General features: G+C 38.7%; 1 protein-coding gene across 1 annotated transcript in view; it reads left to right on the top strand.

The window, feature by feature from the left end:
- Positions 1-19,191, top strand: part of PCSK5 (proprotein convertase subtilisin/kexin type 5) — a 272,056-nt gene that overhangs the window by 114,219 nt on the left and 138,646 nt on the right. The window contains exons 4-5 of the mRNA XM_004677562.2: positions 2,664-2,807; positions 7,159-7,235. Coding sequence (XP_004677619.1) covers positions 2,664-2,807; positions 7,159-7,235 — 221 coding nt within the window. The remainder of the gene's footprint in view (positions 1-2,663; positions 2,808-7,158; positions 7,236-19,191) is intronic.

Raw genomic sequence — 19,191 nt, 5'->3', positions numbered from 1 at the left:
ACTTTTAACACACATGTTTTCCATCCACGGCTGGTTTTCTTCAATTTTCATAATTACAATTTCAGGCAGCATCCCTCCTCTCCAGCATGGTTCTCCCATTTGTGGGTTACCCATTTCCTGTGCATTTCCTTCCTCCATCCCACTTCTTGGCCACATTAACATTACTTCATGTCACAAATGATACCCCAGGTGGCCAGAGCAAGCTTTGAAAAAGAAAAAAAAAAAAAGAAATGGGAACCTGTCAGGGTTGCTTTGTGTTAAGTTAAAATATTTGGTGAGGAGAGGCCCTAATTCTTGGCTAGAATGAGATGTCTGAAAAATAAAGATATTTTGGATATCTACAGTGTTTCTTTCAGGATCATCTCCATTAATCAAGCATCAGCTGGCTAGGTATAACAGAAGAGGTCAGGGCAGTAAGCATCATGGCAGTTGTGAACCTGAAATTGAAGTTGAAAATATGCTCTCCTTTCTGGCATGTAATCAATCTGCCAATATTTATTGAAATCCTAGCTTAGATTTGGTTTAATGCATAGTTGTCGAGAGGTTTATAGTCAAGGAGACAAAAGTCACATCCAAGATTCAATAGCCAGCAACAGTTCAACAAAACTTGATGAATTGCTAGGTAGACTGTATAGAATGGTGGGGTGTTTGTTTCGGTGTGAATGGGCATCTGTGTCTATTTCCATCCCTTGGGTTAAGGAGAGGAGTGAGACTGAAGAGAATAGTTCTAGAAGGAAGGAGCATTAGAATTGTGCCTGATAAACTAAGAGGCAGGGAGTGTGGAATTTGGAACAAGACCACAGGTGCAAGAAAGAAGCCAAGAAGGTGGTAAAAAGATGCAAATGCTCATGCAGTATTTAAGGCCCTCTTCCCTCTGAAATACGTATCTCCTGTAATGAAAAATAGTGGTCACCCTTCCTGAAAATGGATCTCTAATAAAACTATTCAAATGTATTTATAACATTTCACAAGTTAGGTGAACTCAGGAAATAAGTTAACAAATGTGGGAGGGGGCACTGGAGGTGGCTATCACTTAGCGTTGATTTTGAGAGATGAAGTTTATAAAGAGAGAAACTTCATGCAGGTGTACTTTAGAATAAAATCCCATGAGTGGCAACAAAGCCCCGGGTAATGGGCCATCGCTTACCCTTCTAATGCTCTGCCTTCTGTGCCACTATCCATCCTTAAGCTTCACTGTCCACATTTTTTATCCTTCATTGTGTAGGGCCCTTTCCTGCCTTAGTCTTTACAATTGCTGTGCCTTCTACCAAGGCACTTGTCTGTCAGCTCTTATGCAGACCTGCCTTTTCTTACCAGGCATACCTTAGTTCACATTTCCCTTTTTTTCAGCATCCAGTCTTTTTCTGACCTTCCCATTAAAACTGTCCTGCTCCAGTCCCAGCACTCACCAACATAATACCTTTAATTCTTGCAAAATATAAGGAGTGTCTGGGCTTGTTTCTTGCTATCTGTGTCCCCCCCATAGGTGGGCTATTAGGACAGAGAGCACACCTGCTTGCTCATTGCCATACCCCAATGTGCAGCACGTTCTCAGTAAAGTGTGCAGGAGGAATCAGTGACAGTGGGGTCTCCATTATGTTTGGAGCATACCCAGCTCCCTTCTGTTCCCTTCCCAAAGGACTGCACTATTCAATAACCAAAGGAAAACAGTGCCTGTTGAAGACCTGGGTGGCCCGTGTTGCTATGGCATCTGTCACAGCACATCTCTTTTCCTTTGTCTCTACTGAGCCTCCCAAACCTGGAAAATAACACCACTCAGAGGGTAATTTGAAAGAGATGGACTTTGAAAGAACAATTGTGTCAGTTGGACAAATGCTAGTAAATTATATCAGGAATGGCTGCTGGTTTAATTCAGTTCCCAGTACATTTGTATGTTGTAGCCATTGTGGAAGAAAATTACTTCTCATAATGAGCTTAGATTTGATGTTTCTACTGCCCACCTCTTCAAGCCCTTACCTGCATTTTCCTGTGTGTGTCACCTTTCTGGACTTTGCATTAGACCTACTTCTTTTCATGAATAGTGCTGAGTGAGTTTGTCGACCCCTGCAAATTCTAGTACAACCACCATTATTAATTTATTGAAAGAGTTTGAAGAAACTTATTTTTTCTCTTTCCTGGCCTTTTCACAGTAGCACACCTCTGGCTGCTGCTACAAAAGCTGCCTTGGTTTGTTCTTAGTTTTAGATTGATGGGCTTCTAGTGCCTGGCTACAAATTGAACAATGATGTAAAAATAAATAAGTAACTAAATAAACAAGAAGCTATAAAATATACATTTTTTTATTATCCAGTTTGGATTTACAAGTGAAATACTGCAATGTTTTTTTCTGTGTCATTAATACATGCTAACAAAAATTAGTGTTCATTATTCTGCTGTTGAGACCTATTTTTATGCTTTCTCTATGAGTCTTTGGTATTAGAACAGGTTGAACTAGGTAGAGAGATTTTTGTTTCACTTGCTTTCCATACATCTGTCCTTCCAACTTTCCTTTGTCACCATACAAGAGATCCACGCCATCTCTTCTACCAGGCAGCCTACCCAAAAGCTGATAATGGAATGCATTACCTGGCAAGAAGGCTATTCTGCCATGTCCTCATTATTGAGCCATCAGCACCGTTCACTTCTCCCTCTTCATCCTTCAGCACTGCAGTGACAACACGCATCCCTGCCAGTCAGACATGAATATTGAAGGCGCCTGGAAGAGAGGCTACACGGGAAAGAACATTGTGGTCACCATCCTGGACGATGGCATTGAGAGAACCCACCCGGATCTGATGCAGAACTACGTGAGTGTTTGCTGTGGTAGGAATGACTCCCCTCCTCAGGAGTGAGGGAACTTGTGTTAGGATGAATAGATAGGGGGAAACTTCCAGCATATGCCACTGATAGACATAGTAAGCTCCCTGTATGTTGCCCTCTTCCTGTAAAACAGGACTCTCAGGGTACAGGCAGCATGAGATAACACTTTCAACTTTCGAGTGCCTTTGATGTTCTGACTGACAAATGGCAGGTGATTAGGTAGCAGAATCCCCACCACCAGTACCATCTGCTGCCCACACAACCACTCTTCTCAGCAGTTCATCCGCGCAGCCAGGCAACACTCTTTGTTTCTTTCATAGAAAAGGGCATGTTTAGAAATTCCCCCAATTTATTTGGTTGGTTTCTCTCTCTCTCTCTGCCTCTCCTTTTGTAAAGGATGGTAGACCAGCCATCCACTAGTCCTTAGGAATCATTCAATTCCCTCTCATAACAAGGAATCATGATTCCAGGTTTCAGAGAAGAAAAAGATGAGCCCAAGGTCACAGAGCAAGTGTAAATGCTGAAGTTTAATGTTGTCATTGAAAACCACAGTCTTGTTATCAGAGCCCACTGTAGGTGGGTGGTGACCTGTTCCTAGAATTTGGAGTTGATTTCTGGTTCTCAATTTCCCCTCCCTCTGTGATACTCACTACCTAGAAATGTGTCAAAGCCCCCTCTGGCCTCTTCTCTCTTCACTGAACCCTTCCATCTGCTTCTCCCCATGTTTGGTTAACAGTGCCATGATTATTTCCCAATATACCATTCACTATCTGCTCCAAATTTGTGTTTCCTGACACCTTTGTGTTCTCCCCAGAATACTTCTTTTGTTATTAAAAAACCTGCAGTGGTTCCCCATTATCTGCAGAGATGACTCATCATTCCATCAGGGCTCAGCAGAAAGCCCTGGTGTCTTCCTCTCACATCCAGGTCTCCTGATGTCTCCTCTGCCTCTATTCTGTTGACTCAAAATCATGTGAACTTCAAGAACACTTTTATCCATGTCCTTATTCTTTCAGGATTCTTTTGAAAGCCAAGATTTTGGCTATGTGAGTTTTCCTAAATTGTATCTTATGTTGGTGGTGAACAATATTTACCTTAAAACTGGTGATTTTTTTTTTAATCACCTTACTCATTTCTCTCATATCTTTGCAAACACAGCAACTCTAAATCATGATGATAGCCACATCCCTTTTTAGGATGCATATCAATCTACACGGAAAATTAGGGGCTGTGGTGGGAAGCTTTACCTGTTTATGAAGGGGCCCTAGAGAATTGTGGGCTATAACTGGGAGGAACACATCTCCTCAGATCTTTCTCTTCATGGTCGTTAAGGGAGCAACTATAGCAAGCCCCAGCCTATCACATGGTGCCTGAGTGGGCAGAGTTCTGAGATGGTCCCTGACTTCCCTTCCCCGTGCACATCAGCGTGAAAGGCGTGCCTTGGTGGCATGTCTGCTGCCTCCCTCTCCTGTTTGTTCCTCAGACACTGGTAGACAGAGCACTGTCCCTAAAGGATATTGCCCTGGCCTCACTCAGAGTGGACCTAGCTTCTCCAGAAATGACATGATGTCCTCCTGAAATCTGATCTATCTCCTCCCCTCACCCAACCAACACCTGCTTCATTGCCCACAATCCTGGAAAGAGCCTGTTTTCTCTGCACAGTGGGAATCACTGTGTGTTTAGGACTCTGTCTCCTCTGTCCTCTCTTACCTACTGCTTCAAAAGTTTCTCATAAAATCACTTAGGTAGAAATCACCATATGTTCTCTCTGACATTTCTGTCTCATTTGTGCAATCTCACGTATTTCATATTTCATCTCTTTTAAATTAATTTTCCTTTTGTCACTCAAACCTGAAAAGAATGAATTTTATCTTCACAAGTAAAATACTGCCAGTTGTATCATCAGTGAGCACTGATCACCCTGTTTTGACCTACGGAGACCTGCCACCACACAGAATACCCACTATTATCTTAGACTTTGATTAACTTCAAATATTTTCCTTTCTACCCCATTGCCCCTTCAGTCCAGTGTACCTCCCTGGTAGCACAAAGGGTTAAAGTGCAGCACTCTGAAGCTGTCCACAGCCACTGCAGCACAAGTTCGATCCCTGCCAGGGAGCTGACCCACATGGTGCAGCAGACCTCTCCTGTCTCATCCACTGCTCCCCTCAGCAGAGTATTTCAGTCAGTCTGCCTGTTCTGTCACTCTGTCTCTGGTGAATCCTCTCCCTTACCTCCACATCTCTGGCCTGTATCCCAGTTCTTATATGCATAAATAAACAAATCTTTTTAAAAAAATTCAGCCAAGAAATTTCACAAATTAATTTTTATGTCAAAATATTGAAAGTTTCCCTTATATTATATTAGATATTTTTTTTTTAAAGAAAGGAGGACATTCTTGTATTTTTCATTTAGATAAAACATTTGAGTGGCTTCCCTCACATATCTCCCAGCTTGCTCAGGTAAAGTTGTGTCTTTTGACAGCCTAGAATTTTAGAGCTAAAAAGTAACTATTTTATTTTCTTTCCATTTTCTATCCTTTCATAGGATAGAAACTGAGGCATAAAGGCCAAAGTGAATTGGTTATGTAATTAGTATTAAAAATGTCACCGTCTTCTAGCAAGGAGAGCTGCTGCCTCTAAAAAAAGGATTTTACATTGTGTTCCTGCTTACTACTGCTCAGAAATGCACTTGAGTCAATGCAAACAGCTTTCACTTTGGGATTACACTTTTTCTTTTCTTTTTTTTTTAAAGATTTATTTATTTATGCATACAGAACTGGGATTACACTCTTTTTCTTTCTTTTTTTTTTTAAAGATTTATTTATGCATACAGAACTGGGGTATAGGCCAGAGGTGCAGGGGACGGGGGGCAGTGAGAATCTTCACCAGAGACAGAGTGGGGAGCAGAACTGGCAGATCGACAAAGTACACTGCTGAGGGGAGCAGCAGGTGGGTCAGGAGAGGTCTGCCGTGCCATGTGGGTCACTTCTGGGCCTGGGAATCGAACTTGCTCTGAAGCAGCTGCTGCTACCTTGCAGTGCTGCATCCTAACCCATTGCACCACCAGGGAAGGCCCGGGATTACATTCTTTATTTTAATTTTATTTCTTTTACCTTTTCACCTTTTTCATTTGTCCCTTTGTAAGATAATTCTCTGGAATTTATCTGTATAGTTAGCAGTACTGTGTCCACACTCTGTCTATACTGGAGTTGTTGCAGGCAAAGAGGAGCTTTTGGGATGAAGCGTGTGAACACCTGGATCCAGTCTTTGTTCCCCGGGCAGTTCCTTTCAATTCTGTCCAACTTACCTGTCTTGGGCCTCTGTTTCCTTATAAGTAAAAGGAGCACAGTCCACTGCCTGCCCTTCATGCTCTAATGACTGAATAGGGGAGACTGCAGGGCCCCCTCTGCAAAGAAGCAAGGAATTTCACTTTAATATATAATGTCCATTTTGCTTGGTGCCCCCAAATATTTCACTCTATGAATTATCAGAGTTACTATTTTCAGAAACAACAAATCAAAAATAGCATTTTGCCAAGTGAAGTCAGGAATTCAAAAGTATAACAAAATTCAGACAGTGATATGATGCAAATTCTAATGTCAGAACAGCCCAGTAAATTCTCTTCTGATCTTTCACAATCATTTCTAAAAGCAAACAGCTCCACTTTGCTTTCAGAGACTGCTGCACTTCATTTTGAAACCTTGGCATGCAGTAAAACTGTTTATTATTTTGGTGGGGGTGAATGACCACTGGGTATTAGTAAAATGTCTGAGTTGTAGATTCTTGTATTAGGTAACATATCTGCAACCTTACAAGTTATTGTCTAATAGAGACCCCCAAGAGATCTAATAGAACAACATCTAACACTGTTTTTTAAAAGGCTTTCCAATTATCGATGAGTGATTTATCTGTCCTCTAAAATCTTGTAATTATGATAAGGAGTCTGCATACTCAAGAAATGAAGTGAGGACAGAGACTCCATAGAGAACAAATCACTTTCTAGGTAACCCAGGGATATTTCTGAGAAAAGATGGTCATTGATGACACCTTTAAAGGAACCGGGTGAAGGATCCATTTTAGATATGAGTAGGGAAGTGCTGGGAAGAACATTCCAGGCACCACTTTAGTCTGTGGAAAGTGTTTGTTCATTCTAATGGGGAAAAACATGACACTGATCACTACTGAATGAGGCATCCCAACATCGTGAAACATGGGGTAGTATTTAACCTAATTACTCTCTTGAGTAAATGTGTTTAAGAATGCATCAACCTTTAACTTAATGGCTAATGAATGATGTCCATCTTTTTTTTTCCTGCTCTCTCCTCTATGGCTATAGGATGCTCTGGCAAGTTGCGATGTCAATGGGAATGACTTGGACCCAATGCCTCGTTATGATGCAAGCAACGAGAACAAGTAAGGCCCAAGAGGGGTGACTGAGTGACTGGCAAGGAGCTTTGTTTTCCACTCTTTCTAAAGGAAGTATTTTCTTGTCAATTCAGGAAACAAATGATACCTAACTTGTTTTAAGATAAGTAAATGTCTTCCCACTGAAACTTCTGAGTAATAAAGGGGGGTCTTCCTCATAGTAAGAATGGTTTCAGAGAGACGCTTGGAGGAACGCTCAGCATTGCAAAGCCGTGAGGGTGCAGCTGGGGAACATTCCCTGTCATACATTACTTGGTCCATGACCAATTTATTTAGGAATGAGTGCTAAAGAGAAAGGCCAAAATAAGTACCCCTTTCCCCAAGAAAATTGCTTTATTTCCTTAAATTTAACCAGTTTGAACTGTGCTTGAAGTCTCTGCCAAAAACTGTCTTTGCTTCTTTTCTTCTCACCTCTACTTTGTAGTGACTGTATTTTCTACTAATATACCTGAAATACTTATGAGGATTACCATATGCAGAACATACTACCTTTCTAATCTCACATGGGAACACATTTAATCACATGTTCCCTTAGTACAATCATTTCTGTAAAAACAAATGAAAATGCACATCCATTGATAACTAATACTACCCTAACTTTCTTTAGAAGTAAATGGAAATGATTTTTCCTACTTATAATGGCCCAGATACTTTAAAAGTATTTTCATCATTCATAAGTGCTATGTCTGGCCTGTATTTTTCTTTAAGGAAAACATTTCTCAGCTTGTAGAACTTGATTAAGTTATTTGATAAAGTAATTAAAACTATATAGCCAGAAAATTGTGACCGTAAATGGCTTTTTAAATTATTATTATTATACCATCTTCAAAGAAGCCTCAAAAAAGTTAGTGGGAAAGAAGTTGTTTTTTTAAAAAAAAAATACTTAAAACTGGGTAAATATTACAGATTAGATTAGTGGCTCAGTAAAAACCTGTGAAAGCATTAATAAACAAATTAATGTAGGTAGTAATTTATAGACTATGCGAGAGAAAGAAAAGGACAAAGTAAACCAGACAGTTTTCTTGCAGACCTGGTTATTTCTGTTTAGATTGTGTTGTTAAAAGTTATAGAGAATTTCACATAAAGGGATATAATTTGAGACATATATACTTAACCTAATTTGCAAACCAGCATGAACACTGAAGGAGAAACTTGAAACTTTAATACCTACAAAGTCACCACTGATAAGTTGAAATATCCAGTCCATTCTGTAATGTGACCTGCATTCCTAATTATAATCACATTTTATAAACTCCAAACCACAGAGCAGTAAAAAAAAAAATGAAGTTGTGACACACAAATATGAGAGGACCCACCACAAACATAACCCAGTTTCATTCATACTAAGTGGTTAAATGATAAATAAAATGGAATACATGTAACCTTTGTTATATTAATATATATAATATTTACTAAGGGAAAGATAAAGATGAAAAGAAAGCAACAGAGACTAGAGAGAAAAAATGTGAGAAAGGTTGAGAGGAAGAGATGAAGATTAAATTTCATGGGGGACAGGCTCCAAGATGGTTTTCAGAGGTGTGACAGCTGGCGAGGTGTTGTGAGGGGGAAGAAGGGTTTCCTGACATCATATGGGAGGTTACACATCAGTTGTGGGCAAGCAAGAAATGAGGCTATGGTGTTGTTTAGCCCCACACTGTTCTGCTCAGCTTGGTTGGGAAGTTTACATTCAGCAGGTGTTTCTAGGATAAAATGAGATATAAACAAATATAAGTTTTATGTTATGCTCAAATTACCAATCACATTAGAAGAAATTCATATTTTCAAGGCAAGCATTTTAGTAGAACTGACTGAATTTATCTCACGAACATTCGTACAGAGGAAAGACAAGTAGGAAAACTCTGGGAGAGTCTAAATAACACTCGTTAACACCCAAAGTAGCCTCATGTATGATTGTGAGGGACAGGAAAAGCTACTCATAGAAACTAAAAGTGCATTGAGCCTGTAACTGTTCCCTCTTGGGGTACATATGGCAGTTTGGAACACCCAAACAAGTCAGTGACAGAGACACTTTTCCTGCAGTGTATCTTGCCTGTGACTAGCATTGCTAGCTGCAAAGTCTGTATAGATAGACAATTCTTTAAGTATTGCCTTTGATGGTTTTTATTGGCCACTTTAGAAAAACTTTTCTTTATAAAGATTCCCTTTGCGCTTGGCTTCTCTCCCAAGACCTTTGTGAAAGGAGAATTGTCATAGTCCTATGGAATGTATACTCCATGGAATACTACGTAGCTGTTAACAAAGATGAAATTGTGCCTTTTAGAATCTTGAGATTATGGTGATACTAAGTGAAATATGCTGAGTGAAATCGGTAAGAAGTGGCAGACTAATGGTTTCACTTACCTGGGGAATATAAATAACCAAAAAACTTATACTGGCAAAGCACAGCAAAAACAGTTCTTAACTCTCTGAAAACTAGAAGTTATGCTCAAATTACTCTCTAATGTATCTGTCACATTAGAAAAACTGATTACTAGAGAGAAGAGAGAGGAGCAGATAGGGAAAAGAAGGGGCTAGGGCACTGACACAGTTTTGGTGTCACATATGGAGGAGTAAAAACATAACCCAAAATTATACTGATATGCAAATGGCAGAGAAACTATTTAAAAAACGAAACAAAAAAACATGGTCCTGTTCACTTTCTGTTAATTCTAAGAATTGTCTGTGGTTCATTGTATGTGGTGTGAAGGACACAGGCTTTGTTCTAGATGGATAGCTAGACTGGAGTTTGTCATTTTCAGGGGAGCAGCCCTGTGCTCCCTGCCTCTATTACATAAAGTCAAATGGGAACATGTAATGTTCCTTTATCTCCTCTCAAGATGCCTGCCTGGTGTTACCGAGCCAGTCTAGAGCATGTATTCAGGCATTTAGGATTCAAATATCGGCACTGGGGTGTCCCTGGTGGCCTCGGGGTTAAATCTTCTCACTATCACTGTTCAGCCTCAGTTTGATCCCCGGCCAGGGAGCTGACCGATATGGTGCAGCAGACCTCTGCTGTCTCACCTGCTATTCCCCTCAGCAGTATATTTCAGCAGATCCGCCTGCTCTGCCCCCCACTCTGTCTCTGGTGAATCTTCTCACCCTCTGTACCTCTTATCTACACCCCAGTTCTTCTACACAAAACTTTAAAAAAAAAATACTTTCATATATCTATTCTGCTCATCAGACCATGATTATACCTATGATTGAAGGATCTGTCTTTAAGTGTGTCTCTATATAGGCTCATAATTCTGTTTAAGTAGAGGTGGCATCAGGATATAAGAATGGATCTTCAGTTCTTCCTAATTAGCTTTGGACTCTGTGCTTTAGTATTTTTTTACATCTCTAAAATGGGCATAATAATACTTGTAAAATGTAGTCATAAAATATGTAAAACACCAAGGTTACTGCTGACTACATAATGAGAGCTAGATCATAATAACTGTCATAATTACTGTTCTATTCCTATATTTAGGTCTTGACAAATAATCAGTTAAAAATTACAATGGTATCAAAATATGTTTGCCTGTGAACATTCCAACTTTAAACTTGGAGGTCTTTGTTCATTTCCAGTGTCAGAGGTTGGGAAAGGTTTATCTGCTGTTCTTTTTTTCTTCCATTTCCCATCTCCCTTAGTGGAACTTAAGTCCTGGAATTCGATATAAGATAGTGAAGGGGAGGAATTTCTATCTTTCATTGGAATTAAGAAGTTAGGCATATACAATGCTGGCTCATCACCTCCTCCAGCCTGGTCTGTGGGCTTCAGACCACAGACTTATTCCATACTGGACTGCATGTGTGCATTCATTTAGCTTGTGTTTGCTGAAGGTTTCCTTTGTGGATGGCTCTGTGCATATGCTTGGGGAACACAGTGATGATATAATATTGCCTGTCACTAATGGATTGAATTGGGAGATGACTTAATAAGGAACTGTAGCACTTGAGGAGTTTTAGTACTAAATGAGAACATACCCTCATAACTTAATGCAAAGCCTATCTCTTAGACTCACATGATTACACTTCCAGTGCCGTAACTTTGAAGTAAAGGAAATCCACCTTTCAAGTACAAAAGTTATAAAAATCTTTTTCTTGTCACTTTTCCAAGTTCCCAAATGGTGATGTTCAGACCTAAATAACTGATGCTAAAGAAACAGCATTCTCAGAGGGTCATAAAACCTGTCCTCCCATTCAGTGTTGGCTCCATTCACATTAGCTTGCGGAGTAAAGCTGACTGCGTTGTTTGAGGTTTAAAATAGAAGGTGCCTCCCTATAAATGAAACAGTCCTCTGGCATTTCATACCACTACTCCTGTTTCTGATGAATGAATTATTGATGTCTGAGTTAGTTCTTTCTTTCCTTACATTGTTTCTCGTTAAATGTCCCCTTTGCTTAAAAGATACAACATATTTAGTGGGATGTGAAATCATGGCATTATATTTTGATTATGTGACATGTGGGACAAGAATCTAATTCCTTTTCAAAATAAGACAAGCTGTGGGTTAAATACTCACTTTCCCAAAGCAATGGATGTTTCCCTTTGTTAACTCTATTTCCTGCAAGATTTAACCAGACTGGATAGAAGAGAGAGAAGCACATTTCTTCTGGTTCTGTCTTTTACACATCATTTCTGATTTTAAGAATCTTGCCATGTTGTAGAAACTGAGTTGTGTGTGGCCTTTTTTTCCTTATTTCTGCAGATGAGGATTGTAGTCAGGGGATAGAGTTCCAAAGCAGAGCTAGTGATGTAGCCAGTGTTTTCTGACTATAAGTGAAATTTTTTTTTTAAAGATTTATTTATTTGTGCATACAGAACTGGGGTACAGGCCAGAGGCTCAGGGGCAGTGACAGACTTCACCAGAGACAGAGTGGGGAACAGAACAGGCAGATCGACGAAGTACACTGCTGAGGGGAGCAGCGGGCTGGTCAGGAGAGGTCTGCCACGCCATGTGGACACCTCCGGGGCGGGAATCGAACTCATGCAGAAGCAGCTTTAGATTCTCAGTGCTGTGCTTTAATCCGCTGAGCCACCAGGGAGGGCCATCAGTGAAATATTTTAACTCAATACTTGAGAAAAACCCACACTTCACATCAGTGACTTAGCAAATAGAAGAAGCATTAGTTCTTCATGCACAGAATGTAGCCAAATATGTGAAGATAAAATTATTTTTTATTTAAGTAGGTCAGACAAAATCTACCAAAGAAAACTAGGATCACAGGCTGATTTGTTTTTCCAAATATTTTCAAAACTTTTCCCTAACCCTTTTGCAAAATAACATCTATAAGATGATCACTTTATCAGTGATTAGCAGCTGAATTTATATAATGGTGACTACCAGTGTACCTATGGGGTTAATGCATACAAAGCAGCCTAGTTCTGGAAAGTATCTAACACTTTTCCCATGGAGTCACAGATTCAATCTTCATGATAAACCTGCAACAGATATCATAGAAAATTCATTTCTGTCATGGGTGTTCAAAGCAACATCTGTTGCTTTGAGGCCAGAAACATGTTGACCATTTTCAAGGTTTTAGGAAGTGGTCCTGGTGCTGGTTCCTTATGAAAATGGTGCAAAAGGAAAAGCTGCTCTCAGACCAGAAACCAGCTATTCATTTCTCTTCCCACCAGCAGCCTCACTGGTCCTGGCAGTCCTCACTGGTTAAGTCTTCCTCTTTGCTTACTCCTCAAAAACACAAACCCTCATTCCTCTCTCCCCATCAGCCTTAAGTTAGTGTGTTCTCCTTCCCTCAGCTACATCCCTGTAAAATCTCCTAAATGTTTTCCTTATCTCCAGTATCATCTCATCCTACTGACAGAGTGATATTTCTGGAACATTTTAAAATCCTTTAATGCCTTGATATTTTGTTAAAAATACTAGACCCTTTATGACCTCACCTTACCTTCATCCTTAAGTCTATTCCTTTCTGTGTCCACACCTCCTGCTTCATTTACCAGCCATGTGGGACTCACAGGAGTTTCCTGAACATGTTTCCAAATGTTCTATGTCCTGCCACCCACCCTGGCCTAATTCCTCCTCCAACTTCAACTCCACCTTCAGCTCACATCACCTTCTCCATGATGCCCTTTCTCTGCTTTCTGATTCAAGCCAGACAACCTCCAGCAAGTTTTCACAGCTCCTATGAAACTTGTTTTATAAAGTCTTTTGTGTTATAGATAGAGACAAAAAACTAGAGAGACAAGAACAGATACTGAGAAGATAGTTTCCAGTTTAGTTTGGGAAACAAAATATCTGTTTGGTCTTTACAGTAATTACAAGAGTATCAACCTTGATTGGTTTATATAGATGAATTAACACATGTGCCCCAAAGTACTTATCTACTAAATGGTGTCATAATGGACCTTTGTGCTGGACATCTTTTTGTACCCCAGAAAACTGACCCCTTGGAATTGCATTAATTGTCCTCTGGCTTCCCATTAGTTTTGCCCAGTGGAAAGTTCAGGTAGAAAACCAGTGGAATGTAGAAATGAGAAGAGGATAGTTCTCTGCTCTCTCCTTGATGGGCCACTGGGGATTACCTGGTCTCCAGAAGCCACCCTAAGGCTATCAGTGGCCTAGGCTGATCTCCTTTGTGCATTTCAATACAACTTCTCTCTGTAGCATTCCCTGTTGGTTTCCCCCAAACCCTGCCTATATGAGTCATTTGAATAAATTATTCTCACATGTATCTAGCATCTAGCTTAAAGGAACCCAGTATTTCCTCCTTGACTCTTGACCAACACAGCATGGTATCTTTCATAGAGTAAGGAGAAATGTTCAGCTATTCCTGAAGAGAATTCTGAAGATTCATAGGATGAAAAGAGAGTTGAATGGATACATCAAATGGTTATTTAACCAAGAATTCCTATACCCCTGTCACTTGAAGTATGAATATTCATTTTCTATAAAACAAAGTATTGATTATTTCAGAGTTTGTGATCATGCGGTTTTCAGGCCCCTTCCCCTTGTCAACTGAGTGTCCTCCTCTAGGATTTGGAGCAGGTAGTCTCATGGGTATCTCAGTAACAGTTTTGGTAAAGGTTCTAATTAATGCTATAGGTTAAAATGAGGTTTAGGTATAATTTATGCTAACTCAATGTACTATTGACGTGAATAATTGATAGCTTCTTTCATTTAAATTTCTTATTTAAAAAACAAACCCATAAATTCCTGAGGCCTTTAAAGCAGATGGAAATTGCAGTAAGGAAAATGATAAGTATCCTTTTTAAATAATGGATTAAGCATTGAGCAAGCTTCCCAGACAGGTGTATTTATTTATCTTTCTCATTTAATCTTTTTCTCTAATCTCCAACTTGAATCCTCATATCTTTTTTGTGTTTGTTTGTTTCCTTAAATTCAGAAATATGTACTATTTAAGGCATGATAACCTTGACAGGTCAATACTAGCAATTTACTATTTGTATTATTACAGAGTATTAGAAAAGGCATCTAAGAATTTTCAAATGTGATGAACTAGTAGATACTTGAGGTAAATGCTGAACAAGGTGACAAACTGAGGACAAAAAGAGCCCTTTTATCTCACTCTGTACAGTTACCAGAAGAAGAGCAGCAAAAGTAATACTCAAGCTACAAATTGTTCATTTTAACCTTATTAAGATATTATTTAGATGTTGGTTACCTTCCTTTTCAGATCTAAAGCTGTAATTTTATTTTTACAAAATTTTTATGTTTGGCAATTCTGTTTGGTAGGGAGGAATCCTGTTGTTTCAGTGTACCTAGAGTGCTTCATTGTTTTTTTCGCTTGCCAGTGGGAGGTATGCATTTTCTTTATAAAACATGGAGATGTGAAATATATATCCTTTTGAGTAGGTCACCAAGAAAGGCAAGATGGTACAGTAAAAAAGTGTCCAGCCTTCCAATCAAAACTGGATACCAGTCCCAGCTTACTTTTTCACTCTATCTGTGGCTGTGGAGAGATGTATTCTTATCAGAGCTTACTTTACCACATGAGTATCTCAGTATCCCTTTTTTAACTTAAACAACCACCAACAAAATCTACAAGTCTATACTTATATTTGGCTGTATTTGAGTGCAATGTAAGCAGTTGCTAATAAAATTAGCACAGTTGCATGTTGTCTCATTTATTCTTCTCAACCTTCCACATTTAGTGAAAAAATCTAGAAACATTCACTGAAGTGCCAGATATCACCATGTGGCAGATGAGAATTTGAGCTCGTTTGTTCCCACCATCTTTTTACCTGTATAGTTAAATTAACCCGTGGTCAAGTCGATGGAAAATCAACCTCATAAAATTACTGATATCATGCCTCAGTAAGTTTACTACCATAGGAGAGTTGTAATCACCAGTAATCACTTACTAGATTTACCAGATTGGCTAAACCAGGGGCTGGTATTCAGACATCTTTTTAAGAGAGGGGATTGACCCACAAAGATTGCCAATACTTACGTACATGAGACTCAGAACAAATAATAAAGAGTATTATAGAAAGTAATCAGAGAGACCTGACTCCACTATGGTATTTGTTCTGTGGAAATAAATGAAGAACACCCCAATGAGGCTAGAAACTCTTTATTCAGAGGTTGCTGTAGCAAATCAGTCAGCTGTCATCATTTGAAAGCCTCAAAGGTAGAAAATTGGGAGAGCTTCAGTTAAAATACATATCATTATTTGTGTACATGAAAGAAGACTCCAGATATCATTCCAGGCTAGGGAATCTGGAACTTCCCACTTACCTGGGGACCACCCTGATACAGTATGACCCGACAAAGTTTGTCTTACGGAAAAGAACTAGTCTCAAACAATTCTGCTAGTATATATTAACAATTATGTTTTCCCTTAATATTTTTTTTTAGATTTATTTATTAATACAGAACTGGGGTACAGGCCAGAAATGTGGAGGGTGAGAGGATTCACCAGGAACAGAGTGGGGAGCAGAACAGGCAGATCGATGAAGTACACTGCTGACGGGAGCAGCGGGCAGGTCAGGAGAAGTCTGCCATGCCATGTGGATCTCCTCCGGGGCAGGCAGGGATCGAACTCATGCTGAAGTGGCTTCAGTTTCTTAGTGCTGTGCTTTAACCTGCTGCACCACCAGGGAGGGCCTTTCCCTTAATTTTAATAAGTTATAGTTGGCTATAATTAAGTGAATGTTTTGGGAAACTATAAAATTTTCACAGGCGGGGATTTATTAATATTATTATTACACTAGTACAGTAGTAAGATAAACTTTTAGTCCAATTCTCAGAGGACAGATAACTATTTTCCATGTGTTTCTGAATGGAGGAATGGACAGTTACACGCATGAATCACACAAACTAAGAGACATTTTTCCAATATTTAGGGAAAACATTGAGCCACAACATAAACCATAACCCATGAGAACATTCTGGAAATGTGGACAGTGAAAGATAAATTCACTTGTAGGAGAAAAGACTAACACCAAGGGGAATGTGAGTAAATCAGAAACCTAGCTTTTGAAGGGTGTGAAGTCTTGAAGCTATATCCTGCTTTGGGGAATTTCCTTAAGAGGGAGATGAGGAATAGACTGCAAGTAATTTTCTACCACATTTCCCAGAATTCCCACTTTCTTCACTGCATCTTCTCATCTCAAACCATCAGCTCATGAGTTTTAGAAAAGACTGACCTTTACTAGGAGAGTTTACCTCTTACTATTTTTAAATACCTTACACCATCTGCATATAATTTACATGTGCTAAGTGCACTTGAATTTGCATGACTTGCAGCTGAAATACCTTGTGGTGACATCCTGGGCTGAGTTAGCTGACTGCTAAAGATTTTGCATGACCTTTTTGGTCATGATTGGTTTCCCTCCTTCTGTAATTGATCCTCACAGAATCACACAACTCTCCCTCCCCTCAACTTGCCCCAATTACCAAATATACATTCATTCTCTCCCAAGCCCTCCAATCACCCTATATCAAGTTGTCACATGTTTCTTTCTTTTTCCAGCATCTCTTGAGATCTTGCTATTTCATAGACTCCAGCATAATGTGTCATGTGGAGAAAAGGGCACATATTTTGACACCAGCTCTCTACAGTTTGGTTAACCTAAAAATATAGTCAAAATGAAAAATAACCAAACCTTTAGTTTGGGATCAAAGAATTGCAATTTGTGGAGGAGAGATAAGAAATTCCAATAATGTCCTAAGGAGGGAAAAGGCCAAGTTTTTTTTTTTTAATAGAAATAAGAAGATTAAGGTAATAATAGAGTTTAATGGTAAAAAATAAAAAAAAAGTACTTTTATCAGTCCTTTTCTTTCTTATGCATCTCCTGAATTGCATCATGTTTGGGAGGTTGGATAATAGAGCATCTGAAAGAGAAATGGGGTTTGAATTGAAAATATCAATGCATTAGAAAACTTAACTTTGTTGAAATGGAAGCAACAGGGAGTTTTGGAAGTCTCAGATGCAGCTTTACCAACAACTATCCATTTGCTTGATCACTCTTTGAAATACAACTTTTGTAGGACAATAGATGTCCCTTAATTATGATTATAGTTTTTCCTAGTACAAGATACCTCAGCAGCTGTGTCTTCATTCTTTTACAGGTTGAATTTATATAAAATAGTTTAGTCCTCCATTGGGAGTAATACAGTCTATTGCTATGGGTAGGACCACAGCCCACAATATGGAGGGATAGGGGCAAGACCCAGTTTATTTATGTTTTTCATATCTGTGGAAATCTTTGTAGCCCAAATGTAAATATGAAGAAGTATTCAGGCAAGCCATTACAAATTATATGAGAGCCCTTTCTTTCCTATTTTTTAACAATATGTATTTTTACATACATATAGTAATATGTAAATAATATTTGTATCAATTAATTCTATTCATTATCATCCAGTTTTTTCATTGTTTTTCTGTGAGCTTGTCTTAGAATCCCCATTGTCAAACTTAATTTCAATTATAAGGGATACTAATTCATGTAATTCTTATACCTGGTTAAAACAAAATATCCATAACTTTCTCATATTTATATTTTTCCTTTGTCTTTGTTAGAGAGATGTGTCTTTTGTACTAAGAAAGTAAACTTTGCTAAGGTTTAAATTCATATTTTAAATTCATCTATTTTTCTTAAGATGTATAGGTTTCTAAAATCTACGCATATATATATATCATACATAGATTTTTAAAGATATATATTTGCAGTAAAACAGGAAAAATGTAATGGGGAGACTCAAGAACTGTGCTATATAAATTGCTTCATAAAATTGAATAATCCTTTTATATTCTGAGAGTATAAATACTTTTTATTTTAACAATCCCCTATAATTTTTTAACACTATTTTAATAATCCTCTAGAAAAGCATGCCTATGCTGATACATGGACAAACACTACATGTTTTTAATATTTGAGAAATTATTGTTATAACATTATAATAATTTATAAAAACTCAATATACAGAGCTGCTTATTTGTTTTTCCTGTGAGCTGTTTTCTAGCTTTGAGAAGCTTGATACAAGACTTGGGTGGGGAGCAGAGAACAACCCCCACCCTCCCAAAGAAACCTTAGCTGTTTTTGCTTTGGGCTATCCACTCTCCAAAGTCCAAATAGAGTTCAGCAGGGTCAGTCGATTTTTCCATGAGAGAATGTGAAAAAAGTGCAAATTTTTTTTAGTTCCCTTGACTACCATTCATCCTTCCAAGCCATCTCCAATTTCACCTTCTCAAATACAGAGGCACCATTTACTAAAAGTAATAATTTGAGTAGAAATTTAATTTCATAAAACATTTTCATGCATGTAAAAATGCATGTCAAATTCATCGTAAGTCATTGTTTTGGTCTGCCAGTATCTGAATTCCGAATTCTCAGTCTTAAGTGGAGAGCTAACGGTACACTCCTACACTCGGCTGTAGTAGCCGATATGCCAGATACTATTGACTTGTTCATCCTCCTTGCTCTAGTCTTGGGTACAGGCCATGTGATCTTGATTTTTTTTTTTAAGAT

This window comes from Condylura cristata, unplaced genomic scaffold, assembly GCF_000260355.1.
Source record: "Condylura cristata isolate star-nosed mole 26May11 unplaced genomic scaffold, ConCri1.0 scaffold00006, whole genome shotgun sequence".
Lineage (NCBI taxonomy): Eukaryota > Metazoa > Chordata > Mammalia > Eulipotyphla > Talpidae > Condylura > Condylura cristata.
Note: the sequence above shows the minus strand (reverse complement) of the source record. Positions and strands in the feature narration are given on the sequence as shown.